The 17,654-nt window shown below is 38.9% G+C and overlaps 1 protein-coding gene across 3 annotated transcripts in view; it reads left to right on the forward strand.

Annotated features, from left to right (window-relative positions):
* LOC126263656 (CD109 antigen) overlaps positions 1–17,654 on the forward strand; it is an 898,764-nt gene that overhangs the window by 836,117 nt on the left and 44,993 nt on the right. For all 3 annotated transcript variants that reach the window (XM_049960760.1, XM_049960761.1, XM_049960762.1), the window contains 5 exons: positions 1,182–1,433; positions 2,129–2,278; positions 2,391–2,530; positions 6,702–6,865; positions 6,967–7,190. In XM_049960760.1, coding sequence (XP_049816717.1) covers positions 1,182–1,433; positions 2,129–2,278; positions 2,391–2,530; positions 6,702–6,865; positions 6,967–7,190 — 930 coding nt within the window. The remainder of the gene's footprint in view (positions 1–1,181; positions 1,434–2,128; positions 2,279–2,390; positions 2,531–6,701; positions 6,866–6,966; positions 7,191–17,654) is intronic.

Here is a 17,654-nt window from a genome sequence, read left to right on the forward strand (position 1 = left end):
ACACTATATGATCAAAAGTATCCGGACACCTGGATGAAAATGACTTGCGCAGAAGTTCGTGGCACCCTCCATTGGTAATGCTGGAATTCAGTGTGGTGTTGTCCTTGATGACAGCTTCCACTCACACAGGCTTCCACCAGACCATAACACCACCACCTCCGAATTTTACTGTTGGCAATACACATGCTGGCAGATGATGTTCATTGGGTATTCGCCATACACACATCCTGTCATCGGATCGCCTCATTGTGTACCGTGATTCGTCTCTCCACACAACATCTTTCCACTGTTCAGTCGTCCAATGTTTACACTCCTTACACAAAGTGAGGTGTCATTTGGCATTTACTGGCATAATGTGCGGCTTATGAGCAGCTGCTCAACCATGAAATCCAAGTTTTTTCACCTCTTGCCTAACTGTCGTAGTACTTGCAGTGGATTCTGATAAAGTTTAAGAATTCCTGTGTGATGTTCTGGGTAGATGTCTGCCTATTACACGTTACTACCCTCTTGAACTGTCAGTGGTCTCCGTCAGTCAGCAGACGAGGTCGGCCTGTACGCTTTTGTGCTGTACGTGTCCCTTCACATTTCCATGTAACTATCACATCAGAAACAGTGGACCTAAGGATGTTTAAGGAGTGTGGAAATGGCGCGTACAGACATGTGACACAAGTGACACCCTATCATCTGACCACATTCAAAGTCCGTGAGTTCCACAGAGTGCACCATTCTGCTCTCTCACGATGTCTAATGACTACTGAGGTTGCTGATATGGAGTACCTGGCAGTAGGTGGCAGCACAATGCACTGAATATGAAAAAAAGTATGTTTTTGGGGGTGTCTGTATACTTCTGATCACATAGTGTATGTTGTTCTTACACTTCTGTATGAACAATTCAAGCAATAACTAATTCTCTCAGTGACTTTATTGGCTCTCAATTCTCTCAGTGACCTTATTGGCTCTCATGTTTGCACTTTCTAGACAGCTGGTCCTTACGGCAGTTTCCAAAACCTATAAGCCTGTATAAATTAATAATATTTAATAATTAATGAACATAATACTTCTGAGTCACTCTTTTTTTATAAATAGGTCTTGGACTGCCTGATGTAACGGGTGGTACTGGTACTTTATTGCTGTACGTACTGAGTGTGCACTATTGATAACTGTGATATCTGTTTTGGCAGGTTGGAGAATATGCTATTTTCCATGTGCAGAGCAATTTCTATTTGGAGTTCTTTAACTATATTCTACTATCAAAGGGTATAATACTGCACACTGGACAGGAGAGAATGCAGGACAATATTTGTAGCTTTGCCATTACACTGAGTGCGGAAATGGCACCTGCTGCCACCATTCTTGTCTACTACGTCGGTCGGTATGGGGATATTGTGGCGGACAGTCTCACATTCCCTGTCAATGGAATTTCTCGAAATAATGTAAGTATTATAAATGTTATCTTCATGCTTCAGCTACAAAATTATGTGTACTTATTGCGTTTTATTTCTAATATGAAAGTTTGTGAATGGTTTTCAAATGTAGAATATACATGGAAATGAAAATGTTATGTGCAGTTTAGTCAGATGAAACAGAGAGAAAAAATGGCGAAACGCGTCTGGGTGCATAAATAAAAATAATAATTTCGATGTGCAGCATGCAAAAAAGGCGTTTTCTTTGAAACAACTGCAATTTAGATATTTTCTTTGTATGAAATTAACACTCCCTGGTTATTTTATGAGGATGATACATTTCTGGCTAGCTCACCAGTATTTACTAACTCATAGTTTCAATTACATGAACCCATTGCAGTTCATCCGTCAACCTAATGCATACAACACATTTATTACCTTCAGATGCAGCTTTGTGACACTGCTTAGGACAGGTAAATGCTTGGTATACTTGGCCAAAAAACAGTGGCTTTGCCTGCGTATTGTCAGAAAATCCTTGCCAACTCATACAAGTGATAATTCTTACAACTCATCAAAATTTTAGTGACAACGCTGTAACTCAGTTGCCTTGTATATCCAGCTATGCAGTTTTTGAGGTTCCTAGTGTCATGATGTTGTGCGTGTGTTTTATGAATTATTAGCAGTTATGGACGTTTTCTTTTGTGTAACAACATGTGTGATTTTAGTTTACAGTGTTCATCAACAACAGAAAAGCAAGAACTGGAGAGAAAGTTGAAGTTGCTATTTATGGAGAGCCTGGGGCTTATGTAGGCTTATCAGGCATTGATAGAGCTTTCTATTCCATGCAGGCTGGTAATGAGCTAACATATGCTAATGTAAGTTTAATTGCATTCTGTGTCTTGTTCTTAATTATTCATGTTATTTAGTGACATATTTATTTCACTGTTACAGTTGTTATACTAACTTCCAAAAAATTGTTGTTTATAGGTACTGACAAAAATGGCTACATTTGATGAGGAGACAAATGGTACTTTAATACAGACGTGGACGTCTCATGCTGGTGACCCAGATGAAATAGCATATTTTCCTTCATCCACATTTGGAATTGATGCCAATCGGACATTTGAGTAAGTTCTACTGCAATTTTTAACACAAAAATAGCTTCAGTGAGATATTCTCAGATGCCTCTATGAATACACCTATCTGGTCATCATCTAGCAGAGACTGTTTTTTCCATAAATTTTGTCTTTGTGTTGGTGCAAAAAATGAAGCATAATGGAACACAAGAATTTGCTTGAAATCATAAAAGATTATTATGATAATGTTGACCTAGTGAATTGTTTTCTCACTGGAGATGTATTCAGTATGCTCCACTAGATCAACTCCCTCTTTGAAGTTGGTATGTAATAGGATAATGCTGTTCCATCCACTGCAACAATGAATTTCAAAATTTATGCCCATTCTCTTTACGGAGTTAAGAAAAGTCTGTGTGTCAGTGGATCTTTTTGTTCCCTCTCTTAATGCGGCATACTGCATACCTCAATATTGATTTGGTTATATCATCACTTGATAGAATTCAGTGGATGAAAGATCTTTGTAAGAGATGTTTGTTGCAGATGTTTATGGAGGCTGTGTAGAGCATGGCAAAGTAACAGTTTTATTGTGAACTTTTAGGAGTCATTGACAGTATTTAATTAACCTGACTTAAATATGTTTTATAACTTCTTTGCTAAGGAATACACACAGTGAACTCTGAAATATTTTTTAAACTTCAAAAAACTATTATGAAGCATTTTCATTTTTCTTTTTTTGCGAGAAGTTGTTGTAGCAGCCCACATTCACAGCACCAAGCATCTTTCAAGTCAATTTCATTCCACCGAGAGTTATATTCCACAGTACACTGGTGGATACTTACGTATCTGTTTATTTTAATTCTCACAAAATAGCAGTATACTTCAGAAAGTTGAGCTAAAGCACATTCAGTTAGCAAACATTGGAAATTCTGGTAGGAATATCAAAACTATAGGAAAAGACAGATTGCTACTTGGCACAAAGAAGACGTGTTACGTTGCAGACAGGCACAATTAAGACACTTACATAAAGCTTTCGGCCACGGCCTTCATCAGTAAAAGAGAAGACACACATCATTCATACACAAGCAAGCATACCTCATGAACACATGGCAGCCAGCATCTCCTACCGAATTGCAACTGTCACGTGGGATGCAAGCAGCAATCGGGATGGGGCGGGGAAGGGGAAGGCATTGTATTGTACAGTTGGGTAGAGAGACGAACGCTGTCTGGTGCAGTGTGCAGGGACTAGACTGCCTACAGGTGCAGTGTGAGAAGGTTTTGTGAGGCAGGGAGGTGGGGGAAAAAAAGCAGCAGGGTGGAGGGTGTGGGGACAGTATGTTCCTTAGGTTGAGGCAGCTACAGTGTTGTAAGGATAACTTCCATCTGCACAGTTCAGAAAATTTGGTGATGGAGGAAAGGATCCAGATGGCTTGGATAGTGTAGCGGACATTGAAATCAAATGTGTTGTGTTCTGCTGCATGCTGCGCCACAGGGTGGTTTACTTTGCTCTCGGCCGCAGTTTGGTGGTGGCCGTGCATCCTGGTGGACAGCTAGTTGGTAATCATACCGATATAAAAAGATGTGCAGTGATGGCAGCGGAGATGGTAAATGACATGTCTGCTTTCACAGGTGGTTCGGCCCATGATGGGATAGGACAAACATGTGACAGGACTGGAATAGGAAGTGCTGGGTGGATGGACTGGGCAGATTTTACACCTGGGTTTTCCACAAGGATATGATCCTTGTGGCAAGTAGTTGGGATTTGGAGTGGCATAGAGATGGACTAGGATATTGTGTAGATTGGGTTGACAAAGGAACACCACTTTAGTATGGGTGGGAAGTAGCTCAGATAGATTGTCCCTCATTTCAGGGCATGATGGTGTGTAATCAAAAGCCCTGGCGAAGGATGTGGTTCAGTTGTCCCAGTTTGCGGTAGTACTGGGTGATGAAGGGCTGGTTCTTGGAGATGAGGAGAGGATTGATGCCTATCTGTGAAGGTGTTGATGAGACCCTCAACATACTGGGCAAGTGAGTTTTGTCACAGCAGATACACCGTCCCCAATTGGCCAGGGTATTATGGGCGGCATTTCGTGGTGTGAAAATGGATGACAGCTGTCAAAATGCAGGTACTGTTGGTGGTTGATAGGTTTAATGTGGACAGAGGTGCAGATAGGTACATTAGAGAGGTGGAGGCCAACATCTAGGACGGTCGCATGCTGAGTTGGGGAGGACCACTTCAAGCATTTTGAGGTTGTGGAGGAGCGAAGTTCGGGTGTTGTGGCCCTCAATAGAGTAATAAAGATATCATCAATGAACCTGAACCAGACTATGGATTTGGCATTTTGGGAGGCTAGGAAGGTCTCCTCCAGATGGCCCGTAAAAAAGATTGGCATAGGAGGGTGCCATGTGGGTGCCCGTGGCTGTGCTGAGGATTTGTAGAAAATTGAATTTCTCTGTGCATAACTCCTTGCAAAAATCCTGTGAATAATTCGCACATAACAGTCTTCATACTTGTGCTTTTAAAGGAACATTCTTTGCTCTCATTCTTTTTCTGTAAAACAAGTGACTTATTCACATAAATAATTCTTACTTTTTTGAGCGTACCGGTATCATTTGACTGTTGAGCTATTTAGTGAGTGAACCTTGCTTTAATGTAACAGCCTTCAGGTGATTTCAACACTTTCTTGTTGTTGAGCAAAATGAAAGTACCGTCAGATGGAGTGATTTCGGACAGTTTTGTCGTTATTTTGATTGTAAATTTCGTATATATTGTTAGATTAAATTGATTGTTATGGAAGTGGTAGGGTATATGTGTAACAAATAAATTTTCCCAGAACCAGAAAGTGTATGTGTAGGTATATTTATCTGAGGCAGTTAAATAGTGTCCAGTCACCCCATGGATTGGGGTGATTTCGGACACGTGTTTTTTAAATCTCTATCCGAAGTTATAGTATATAGAGGGCAAATTCGGACAGTTACTGCCTTTTTTTTTTAAAAAAAATTTCTACATGCTTTTTATTTGATTTTGGTGACATTTTACACATTTTAGGGCAGCCATTTGTTACGAATAAATGATATGGAATGATATAATGATTTTTTTATGTTACAGATAAGTTTTTATTTTTCAAGATTTTAAATAAACATCCTCTTTGTTCACTTCTGCACGAGCTCATTTAATATTTTCGCGTAAGCGAACGGAAAGATCCTCTGACTGTCATTTGAGGAATAAATGCACCCATTCTTCTCCTGGCAAATTATTATGAAACTTCTTCCCTTTTCAGCCAGATTTATCAAGGTAACCTTTAACTAAATATCTAATATCCAATTTAGTGAAGGGAAATCCCCAATGTGCAGCCCTCAAGATACCTTACTTCAACATTTCTTCATCTTCTTTATTTAGGACTGGCTGTCCTCCCATTTTTTTCTGATGTGCTTCCTGCACTTTATTTTGGAGGGTTGATTTAGGTATACCATACAAATCACATGCTTTTCTGTACGATAATTTACCACTCTGAATATCATGAACGGCTTTATCTAAAAGTTCTGGGTCATAATTAAACCTTACTGTAGCACCACTCCTGCTCTTATACGTTCTTGGCATTGTCTGAAATCACCCCACACATTACACAGTTTTACAAAAACTGTCGTTATTTTATAACCTAGCACGAGAAACTCTACAGACTTGTACAGAAATTGTCTCAATGCTGTTAGCTACTGAGCGCGTCGACAATTATGGTTACAATAACTTCCCACTCGGCGCAACAATAGAAAGTTTCCACTTCACGATAATGCATGGATTTTTAATACTGAGACTGTTCGTAAATTATTCACCTAGGGAAACAATTGATGCAAAATAAAAGTTGTGGACAGTGGTAAATGCAATCTTGCGCTTAAAATAACTGGCGCACAGACGTTAAAATAAGTAACTCTTTGTTTCTATGCAGTAACAAAGAGCAAATAAGCCATACTGTCCGAATTCGCCCCGGTGTCCAAAATCACCCTGTTTTATGGTACCTGAAATTGACTTGCTGCATAGTTGATAAAAAATGACATTTATTTCTCCACATCTCATAATGATCATCCTGTCCCTGCCGCCACAATCTGTTCCTCTTCTTGTTCAAGTATTTGCCTCATAGTCAGTTTTGCTGTGGTAATGTAAGAGTGTGTGTTTTTTGAATGTTGCTACATAATTTCAGACACCATTAGCTGTATTATTTTGTTGCAGATATGCAGGGCTAGTGGTTTTCAGTGATGTAATTGTGCCTCGTCGTCCTGATAACTGTAACCTTACTGCCGGGTACGCAGAATGCCTAAATGGCCGTTGCTATCGAGTTGAGAAAAGATGTGATGGTAGATATGACTGTGAAGATGGCACAGATGAGGCAGGATGTAAGTTTTGTTGTACAGCATTAGTCTGTTCCAAGAAATCTCTTAGTTTTTTTGTATTTATGTATGTTTTTTGCAGCTTTTAATATTGCTTGGTTTTACAGGTACAAGGGTCAATCAGAATGACTTGGCACTTTTCAGAAAGTTCAGATTTAGTAGAATACAGCGTCAATATGACAATGTCTGGATGTGGAAGGACATTAACATTGGTCCTCACGGGAGGTACATCTTCAATCTGCGTGTTCCTGAGCGACCTGCTCACTGGATGGTTTCAGCATTTGGGATGAGTCCAACCAACGGATTTGGGATGCTTCACAGGTCACTTGAGGTCTGTATATCGTCATCATCAAACATGTTGGAGTGTATGTCTTATTTTCATAGTTTCTCTTAGATAATGACGTGGGGATATTGAGCAATGTAATTATGTGCCATACAGTACTTTAATTAAAGTAAATGAAATTCACTGCCTGGTCAGATCACAAATAGATTTCGTGGGTCCCTAGACAAACTTCTGTCAGGGTTCCCAAGCCTTCTCAGCCCATTTGTGTTAATTATCTGTGTGTTAATTATCTCAAATACTGATTCTCCATAATGTTGTTTTAGGTGTGAACAGTAAATAAATGCTACCTGCACATGCACTGTCAGCAATTTATTTATTAATTGAATTTACCATATTTGAATAGATACAAATATAAGTACATGAAACAATAAAAAAAGCTACTAAAAGAAACAAACTTAACATTTAGTGATCAATCTTTGCAGCATGCTTTATTATCTTGATTTAAAAAGTCAGGTTGAAACTTTCAGTGTCAGCTGAATGATTTCAGACAGCTGTAAATGGAACACTGAATCTTCTATTCTTGCACTGAAGTTCATTTTAGAAGCAAGTTCATGCTCTATTGATAACAGTGCTAATTGATCAAGTTTCACTTTGCCTAAAGCTGATCTTAAATGGTTCTTGATTAATTCTAATTTAGTAAGTCCTCTCTCGCCTGTAGCAACAGTTACTGATAGGATAGTGGAAATCCTGACTGCAGTGCCATGTTCAGGAAACAAAGATTGTAACCTCAACTTACAAATTTCATTTTGAAGAAGAAATGGAAGCCCTTTGTTTTCTCTTCTCTTTGTCAAATCTCGAAAAGTATCTGCCCTCATAATTTGTATATCTCTGATGAAATTATCACTCAGATCATCAGTATAATTTCTAATAATTTTTTAGTTGCATCGCTATCATCCAGAGTTGTACTTATTTTGAAAATGGCTTCAAAAGTTGCACAAATATTCTTGTGTCTATACATAGAATCTATCTAAGATACATTCTTGCCTATTATTATGTCAAAAACCTCATATTGAAACTATTGTTCTTCAGTTTCATGTGTTCTTCTAGTACCTCAATCAAATCCAACAAAGAAAACCTTCCTTGAGGGTATTTTTGTTCTGTCATTGCAACTACAAAAATGCTCTTTTTTTTTCCACCAGACATGTTGCACTTTATTGAGGTGAAGCATCATCAGTGATCTGTAATTAATTTATTTACATTTTGATTTGCTTTTAGACTGAAAAACAGTTCGTGAAGAATATGTTGATTTGTACTCAAGGTGATTTACACTTGATTCCTCGCTTACATCAGGAAATGCCATCTGCTAGCACACCGTTGTTTTTCTGCATCAGACACTGATAATTTTGCTCTAATTTTTAGTTGATCTGCAGCACCATGCAGTTCTTATGTTTTTCACAACACCCTTTTATGCACACCACTGTATTCTGTTTGTTTTTGTACTTCTGAGTATGTGTTGTGGTTTGTGTTTTGTAGTGTTGCCAATATAACCTTTCCCCTACAGTGTCTTTGACCTATAACTTTTTTTTATTATTAGATTATTGTATGTGTGTGATTCTATTAGTTATGTTTCTCTGTATTTATATATTGTGTAAAAGAAGGGAAGGAATAATGATTGAGGGATTTTTTTCCTTTTTTTCAGTGTAGGGGAAGGGGAAACCATGATGAGTGGACATAAGTGTATAGCAGAGTGATGGAGTGTTGAGTTAGAGGGGAAGGCGAGGAGCAAGAAGTGAAATGATGTAGTGAGTGGGGTGGGGGGAGGTGAAGGATGGAAAGGCTCTTTTCTTTTTCATCTAATTTCATCAATTATAGTCTGGTTTCCAATATTTATTTGGTCACTGAGCAACTCTTCCTCTAACTCGCACTCCATCACTCTGCTATACACTTATGTCCACTCATCATGGTTTCCCCCTCCCTTACATTGAAAAAAAAGGAAAAAAAAGACCCTCAATCAATATTCCTTCCCTACTCTTACACAGTATATAAATACACAGAAACATATGTAATAGAATTACACAATACAATAATCTAATAATAATAAAAAGTTGTAGGTCAAAGACAAAGTAGTGGAAATGTTATGTTGGCAGCTCTACAAAACACAAACCACAACACATACTTAAAAGTACAAAAGCAAACAGAATATAGTGGTGTGCATAAAAATGTGTTGTGAAAAACATAAGAAATGCCTAGTGCTGCAGAACAACTAAAAATTAGAGCAAAATTATCAGTGTCTGATGCAGGAAAACAATGGTGTGCTAACAGACGACATTTCCTGATCAAAGCGAGAAATAAAGTGAGAATTACCGTAAGTACAAATCAACATATTCTTAATGAACTGTGTTTCGATCTAAAAGCAAATCAAAATGTAAATAAGTTGATTACAGATCACTGATGATGCTATACGTCAACAAAGAGAAACACGTCTGCTGAAAAAAATCACACATTTTTGTAGTTGCAACGACAGAACAAAAATACCCTCAAGAATTGTAAAGCAACTATGGACACTGTGGCTGCATAAATGAACAATGAAAATCTTACTTTTCCTTCTTCTATTTTTTGAAAATACTTCCTCAGTCCCAATTCAGGCACCATTTTTTAACTTTGGTTAAGATTTCAGGCCAGAGATGTCTTACATCCAATCTATGGTAGTTTTAAGAGCTTCAATATTTTTCATTTCATTATCAAGCCAAGTTTCTTTTGACAGCAGAATTAAACGTCCTACACTTATACGGTCTAAGGAAGCTTCTGTTACTTCTGGTAATTTTTCTGCTGTAGATTTCACTTCCTCAATTCTTGCGCTCCATCTTGTTCCAGACAGGCCAAGAAAAGATTGACTCTGTGGGGCTACACTGAAGAAATTGTACAGCTGGTACAGACAGTTGGGGAGAGTGTACCTTCTACTTCATTACTTCCTGTAGCGTGTACTCCTACTAAGTTCAGAGTATGAGCTGTACAAGGAGAAAATGTTGCCAGCAGATACCGTATTTACTCGAATCTAAGCCGCACTTTTTTTCCGATTTTTGTAATCCAAAAAACCGCCTGCAGCTTAGAATAGAGTGCAAAGCAAGCGGAAGTTCTGAAAAATGTTGGTAGTTGCCGCCACAACTAACTTCTGCCGTCGAATATATGTAACGCTACACAGTCATGCTATGTAGGCACAAAGATAAATACTGGGGCCAAAATCTCTGCGTCAGTAAATAAATTTAAAAAAAGGTGGAAGACGAGCTTTTTTTTCTCTGCCCCGAGTTTCAACCACTACATTTTCATACATTATCCAACGAAGTAAATACAAATTCTGTATTGTTCATCTTCGAATGTAGCAGAATTTCAATGTACTACGAAAATCCAACTGGCAAGACTGTTTGGGATGTTTGTCAATATGGCCAACTCTACATTCTGAAATGTGAATCACATACAGTATTCTCTTCGCCATAAGAATAATACGAACATAAACATTTTGCCATGTATTCTTTCGTGTTTGCTGCTATCTCATTTAAATCCTGTCTGCCTAATAAACTACGAAACTAGAGTGAGACAACAGCAAACGCGGAAGAATATACGTATCGTGTCATGTTTATATTCGTATTATTCTTATGCCTAATAGTGATACAGTCAGAAATGGAGCACGGCAACTGACTAGATTTTTAAATCTAAGATGACTCTAATTTCTGTGCAGAATTTGATGTTCTAAAGAAGCGGCCGCAAAGATTTTCAAACGGAGAAAAATTTTCACCTAACTCTCGTTCAGAATATGTTCTATCATATGCAGTCTATTATTTGGTTCTTGTTGATCATTATCAAAGAAAGCAGCAGTGTAAGTAACAACAAATAGCATTCTCTCAGTCTCTTGCCGTTGTTTCGCTAATGGGATGATTCCTCTTTTTTTTTTTTTTTTTTTTTTTTTTTTTTTTTTTTTTTTTTTTTTTTTTTAATTGTAAGCGGCGGTAGCGTGCACAAAAGCAAGCCATGCCGCGAGCGGCGACAGGCCGTAAACACACACTATAAGAATGCGACAAACAATGCATGACACAGTACAGTAAAGCATTTTCAGCTTAGAGTGACATTAACACCTATAACAAAGAAAACGGCACTTATCAGATCAAAGCAAAATAAGCAATCGATTCAAACCAGATGAAGCACGTGAAAAAGGAAGGGTACCCGTATAAATACGGACGGAGCGCCTGATGCATAGCAAGGGTTACCTGGTAAAGCTTAACGGCTAAGCTTGCGACCAACTACTGTAGGTGTATCGTCATTCATTCGACCTAAATTGTGTCTCATATTACACTTTGTTTCGATTTGGAGGTGCGGCCTAAAACTTTTCTCTCTCCTGGAATTTCGAGTCTCAAGTTTCAGGTGTGGCTTAGATTCGGGAAATTTTTTTTCCTTTATTTCGAGTCTCATTTTTTAGGTGCGGCTTAGATTCGAGTAAATACGGTAAATGTCTCTAGTTTTTGCTTGCACAGCTTTTCTTTTCCTAGCAATATTTGATATGTCATCAAAGCACTGACCCAAACAGTGCTGTAAATCAATTGCATGCTTATTAAATACATCTATGATAGCATTACTAATTGCATCACGTGTCTTTTCTGCAAATCAAAGTTTTCCAGAAGCCTCCCATGAATTTCCCATTTATTTTCTTTGTTGTTTAAAAAAACTTAAAATAATATCATTCTGTTTGGTCTTGGACACATCTCGAGTAGCATCACAGAGGAAACCTCCGGAGTGTCCTGCTTTTCTCCTAAGATTTTGTTTATCAATATATTTCAGATGTCAATCTCGGAAAGGCATTTGCCAAGAAAATTACATGATTCCCTGTAGAAACTAAATTTTTGTTAATTCACCAGAAATGCTCAGAAAATGATTATCAAATACTGTAGATATATTTGATTTATCAGTAACAGAAATATTGTTACTATGAACTGACTTTATATCATTGACCTTGTGCTGCTCACAAGACACTTCCTACACAACTGACCATATGGTTTTAATTTTATCATGTGAATTAGCTATTCTATTTGCATACCACATACTCTTTGCCTTCCTAATAATATTTTTAAGCACCTTACAATATTGTTTGTAATAGGCTACTGTATCTTGATTGTGACTACTTCTAACATCTTGATATAATTCCTGCTTTGTTTTACATGACATCCTTATCCCACTAGTCAGCCACCCAGGCTTCCTATTACTGCTAGTATCCCGCTTAGAACGTTCTAATGGAAAGCAACTCTCAAAGAGCAAGAGAAATGTGTTAAAGAAAGCATTATATTTGTCATCTATGTTATCAGCACTATAAACATCCTGCCACTCTTGTTCTTAACATGGTTTAAAGAAAATTCTCTATTGCTGTTGGATTAACTTTCCTACATAGTTTGTAATTATATGTGACATTAGTTTGAGTACAAAAGCCTTTCAGTGTTAAAATTTGTGCATCATGGTCTGAAAGGCCATTCACCATTTTACAAACAGAATGCACATCTAGTAATGAAGAATGAATAAAAATATTGCCTACAGCTGTGCCACTGCTCCCCTGCACCTTAGTTGGAAAAAATATAGTCTGCGTCAGATCATATGAATTGGGAGATTTACCAACATCCTTTTTCTTGCGCCGTCATATACAAAATTTATATTGAAGTCACCACATATAACTAATTTCTGGTACTTCCTACAAAGTGAATCAAGAACCTTCTCTAGCTTGAGCAGAAAAGCTCTGAAGTCAGAGTTAGGGGACCTATAAACAACAACAATTAGAAGTTTAGTTTCACTAAATTCAGCTGCCCCTGCATAGCATTCAAAAATCTGTTCACTGCTGGGCCATGATATGTCTAGGGACTCAAATGGAATACTGTTTTTTTACGTACATAGTCACTCCCTCACCCCGCAAGGAAATCCTTGAAAAACAGCCAGCTAATCTGTATCCTGGAAAAGGAAGCCACAGAATTGTTAAATTATTTAAGTGGTGCTCCGACATACCAATAACTTCAGAGTTAACATCTATAAGCAGTTCACTAACTTTATCTCTAATACCTCTTATATTTTGATGAAATACACTAATTCCTTCTCTACTTGTAAACATGACATCCTCTGAAGGTGAGCCCTTAGAGGGACTTCCATTAAGCAGGTATACCTATCAGCTGACTTCAATCTTAAAAAGGTGCAGCTTTAACACCAACTACTACAGGAAATTTTCTATGAGTGATCCCACCACCACCCACTACACTGTCACCTATAAGCTGTGCCAGCCTCTCGTTCCCATACCTATTGATGTGCAGGTCATGCCTAGTGAAACCTGATCTACTGATAGACCCAACTGGCACCACTGAAATGTGACCCATCCCCTCTGCCATCAGTGCCCTCTCCATCCCCTTGTTAACGCGCCTAAGAGCCGCATTAAGATGAGGTCGATCATGACGCTGAAACAGTTGCACGAAATGCACATTACTGCCACCAGTTTGAATAGCTATCTTTACCAGGTCACTACCTACATCATATTCCCTGTCCATATCAAGGCTGTTCCCCACTCCACCCACTATTACTACCTGATCCTCCTTCATAAAATTCCTACATAACTCCCCTATGCTGTCAGTCACCTGAGCCAACCCTGCACTAGGCTTCACAATGCTGGTGACCTGGTACTCACTCCCTAAAACTTCCTGCAACTGCTGGCCCACACCTCTATCGTACAAACTACCTAGCAGCAGAACCTTCTTCTTTCTGTTAGACTTTGCAACTGACCTAGGCCTCCTAACTGCTGAGGACTGATGCATGATCCCTACATCTACAGCTACAAGACACTCCTTTCCACTCAACTCTAACAGTTGGTCAAATCTATTGCAATACGCGAAGTATAACTGTCTGAATATCTCCTCCTTCTAGCTGCCTTCTTGCCAACTGCCAGTTCCCATTTCCCACCACCCTTCACCTTCCTCAACCTATCTGGTTCCTCCTTTACACATTGTAACTGCACATGAAGGGCACAGATCTCATGCTCCTGCTCCTCTATCAACTTATTTCTAGTACAGATTCTCCATTCCTAGGAGGGGATCTCACTAGAATGCCCACTGGCTTCTGCACTGCATTCCCCCCAATGAAAATACAAACATCAAAAAATGTTTTGCAACACCTCAGTTCCAAGAGTTCTGGGAGCTGTACAGAAAATAGGAACAGAGATCTACATAAACATCATTTCCACCCTTTTTATTGCTCATGAAAACCACACATTGCATGATGTACCACCATACAGCAAGACCTTCAGAGGTGGTGGTCCAGATTGCTGTACACACTGGTATCTCTAATACCCAGTAGCATGTACTCTTGCATTGATGCATGCCTGTATTCATCGTGGCATACTGTTGGTCCAGATTATCCCACTCCTCAACGGCAATTCGGCGTAGATCCCTTCAGAGTGGTTAGTGGGTCACGTCATCCATAAACAGCCCTTTTCAATCTATATCGGGCATGTTTGATAGGGTTCATGTCCGGAGAACATGCTGGCCACTCTAGTCGAGGGATGTCGTTATCCTGAAGGAAGTAATTTACAAGATATGCACGTGGGGCCGCGAATTGTCATCCATGAAGACGAATGTCTCGCCTATATACTGCCAATAAGGTTGCACTATTGGTTGGAGGATGGCATTTACATATTGTACAGCCATTACGGCACCTTCCATGACCACCAGTGGCGTATCTCGGCCCCACATAATGCCACTCCAAAACATCAGGGAACCTCCACTCGCTGGACAGTGTGTCTAAGGCATTCAGCCTGACCCGGTTGCCTCCAAACATGTCTCTGACTGTTGAAGGCATAAGCCACACTCATTGGTGAGGAGAATGTGATGCCAATCCTGAGCAAGCCATTCAACATGTTGTTGGGCCCTTCTGTACCGCGCTGCATGGTGTCGTGGTTGCGAAGATGTGCCTCGCCATGGACGTCGGGAGTGAAGTTGCGCATCATGCAGCCTGTTGCGCGTAGTTTGAGTCATAACACGACGTCCTGTGGCTGTACAAAAAGCATTATTCGACATGGTGGTGTTGCTATCAGGTTCCTGCGAGCCGTGATCTGTAGGTAGTGGTCATCCACTGTCGTAGTAGCCCTTGGGCGGCCTGAGTGAGGCATGTCATCGACAGTTCCTGTCTCTCTGTATCTCCTCCATGTTTGAACAACATCAGTTTGGTTCACTCTGAGACGCCTGGACTGTCACAAAGTAACAATGCAGATGCGATTGAACTGCATCATTGACGTCAACGCATGATTGAAACACAGACAACATGAGCCGTGTACCTCCTTCCTGGTGGAATGACTGGAACTGATCAGCTGTCGAGCTGTCGGACCCCGTCCGTCTAATAGGCACTGCTCATGCATGGTTGCTTACATCTTTGGGCGGGTTTAGTGACATCTCCAAACAGTCAAAGGGACTGTGTCTGTGATGCAATATCCACAGTCAACGGCTATCTTCAGGAGTTCTGGGAACCAGGGTGATGAAAAACTTTGTTTGATGTGTGTACTTTGAACAGATCCCACACTGTAACCCACTACTCATAAACATACGACGGAGCCCACACTCCTCACTCATGGTAAAATTTTACAGTTACTGGAAAAAGCTCTGTGTCTGAGTTATGTAATCTCAGTTACACCAGTAGAACTATTTATAGAACTGACAATAGGGGTCTTGAAATTCTCTGTCTTACTAAGAAAGCAACTATTGAAACAATACTCCTAAACCACTGCTAATACCAATACCAACAAAACTGTACAAAATTATTAGCTAAAACCAAAAATTCAAGTGGCCACTGGAAACTCAAAGAAATTAAAACACTGAACGAAAATTTTACTGAAATATTTCACTAGAAAAAATAAGAAACATCAGCTGAAAACTAAAGCACGAAATTTACTAAGCGACTTTAACGCACAGAAAACTCTAAAAAAACAGTGAACGAACGTTTCCAAAAGTTTATTAAATCGTTATTTCTCCATAAAACACTGCAGAAAACTATTAAATTGAATAACTATATAACAGTGCCCAAATAACTTTGTCAATACTTCGCTTTATAATTGCTACAGCTGCGTCTGCACACTGCAAAATGTAAACACACTACTGAGGCGTGAGGCTGGGATGAACGACATAAGCACACTCATGAATAACAGACCACTCCAGCCAATAACACAGGAAGAAAGACTGAGATTAATGAACATCCACTAATAAGTTACTTTTACAGCAACTATTAACACAAATAAACTTTAAAATAAGTAACTGAAGACTAAAACTTTATAATATATTGACGAGAATTTTCAACAGCAGTCAAGCACATGTGACGTCACACCAAAGAGTCATGTTTCACAAAATACTTCACCAAAATCTTCAACTTCAAGAATTGTTGAACATGATGTTATGACATTTGTTCCCATGACTCAAGTGTTCATGCCAAACTTGGAAATATTCCTTCAACACAAGAGTTACCTCAAGATTACAAGGATGAATTGGATGTGTCACTCAAATCAACATCTTCAACAAGTTGTCCCTGTGTGTGCCACATGCTGTTGCAACACCATTGTTTTGGAACTCACACTTGTCTTTCAATGAATAAAAGTCTATCATTTGGGCGTAGCAGATGATACAGAAAAAAAATTTCTTCACTTTTCTGTACTATACATATCATTATCAATGTGGCATCGGGAAAAGCTTCAAAATAAATAATCCCTTTTCTGAGTGCATTCATAATCAGATCATTGCCCATACATATCTTCAATGGTTTTGTTAAACTTGGAAAACAATATGTAGCACTGGGTTTTCTTAGCCATATGATTCAGCGCTCCACAGTCAGTTGTCTATGAGTCGTTTTTCAGTTCTGCACTCATTACTTCACCAGTGAAAGCCTGATCAGGCAGTTCACTTTTATTTTGGTTAGGGTCATTTATTGTTTTTGTTGAACAGTTGGCTGCACTTTTTTGTTGTTATTTTATTTATTTACTTTTTTTAATATGGCCAAATCCACCTCAACCAAAACATTTAAGCTTCTTTGCGTTTGTTGCTTTTTTATGTTTATTTGATGAAGTATTGTGTGCATTTCATGTTTCTTTAATATTTACTTGATTTAAGACATTGCACTAACTCATCTCATTTCTCCCTCCAATAAGAACAACTACTTCTGCAGATGTTAACACTTTCAGTAAATGTTTTAGTGTCTGTTGATCTTCAACACTTCCACATCATGACTGTCGTAGACTATCATAACTGTCAGGAAGTGTGCTAAGTAGTCACAGCAGTAATGCTGAGTCATCAAGTTTCACTTTGAGTTGCTGCATGTGAAGAACTAAGTTTTCCAAATGAGTGAGATAATTCTGACCAGTGAGTGGAGCTTGTCTTGTTTCTTGTTCAAACACGGCACATAACTTGTGCTCCGTACCTCTTGCACTCTTGCATGCAATTCAAAGTACCATGACTTTTGTTT

Source organism: Schistocerca nitens, chromosome 6 (genome assembly GCF_023898315.1).
Source record: "Schistocerca nitens isolate TAMUIC-IGC-003100 chromosome 6, iqSchNite1.1, whole genome shotgun sequence".
NCBI classification, from domain to species: Eukaryota; Metazoa; Arthropoda; class Insecta; order Orthoptera; family Acrididae; genus Schistocerca; species Schistocerca nitens.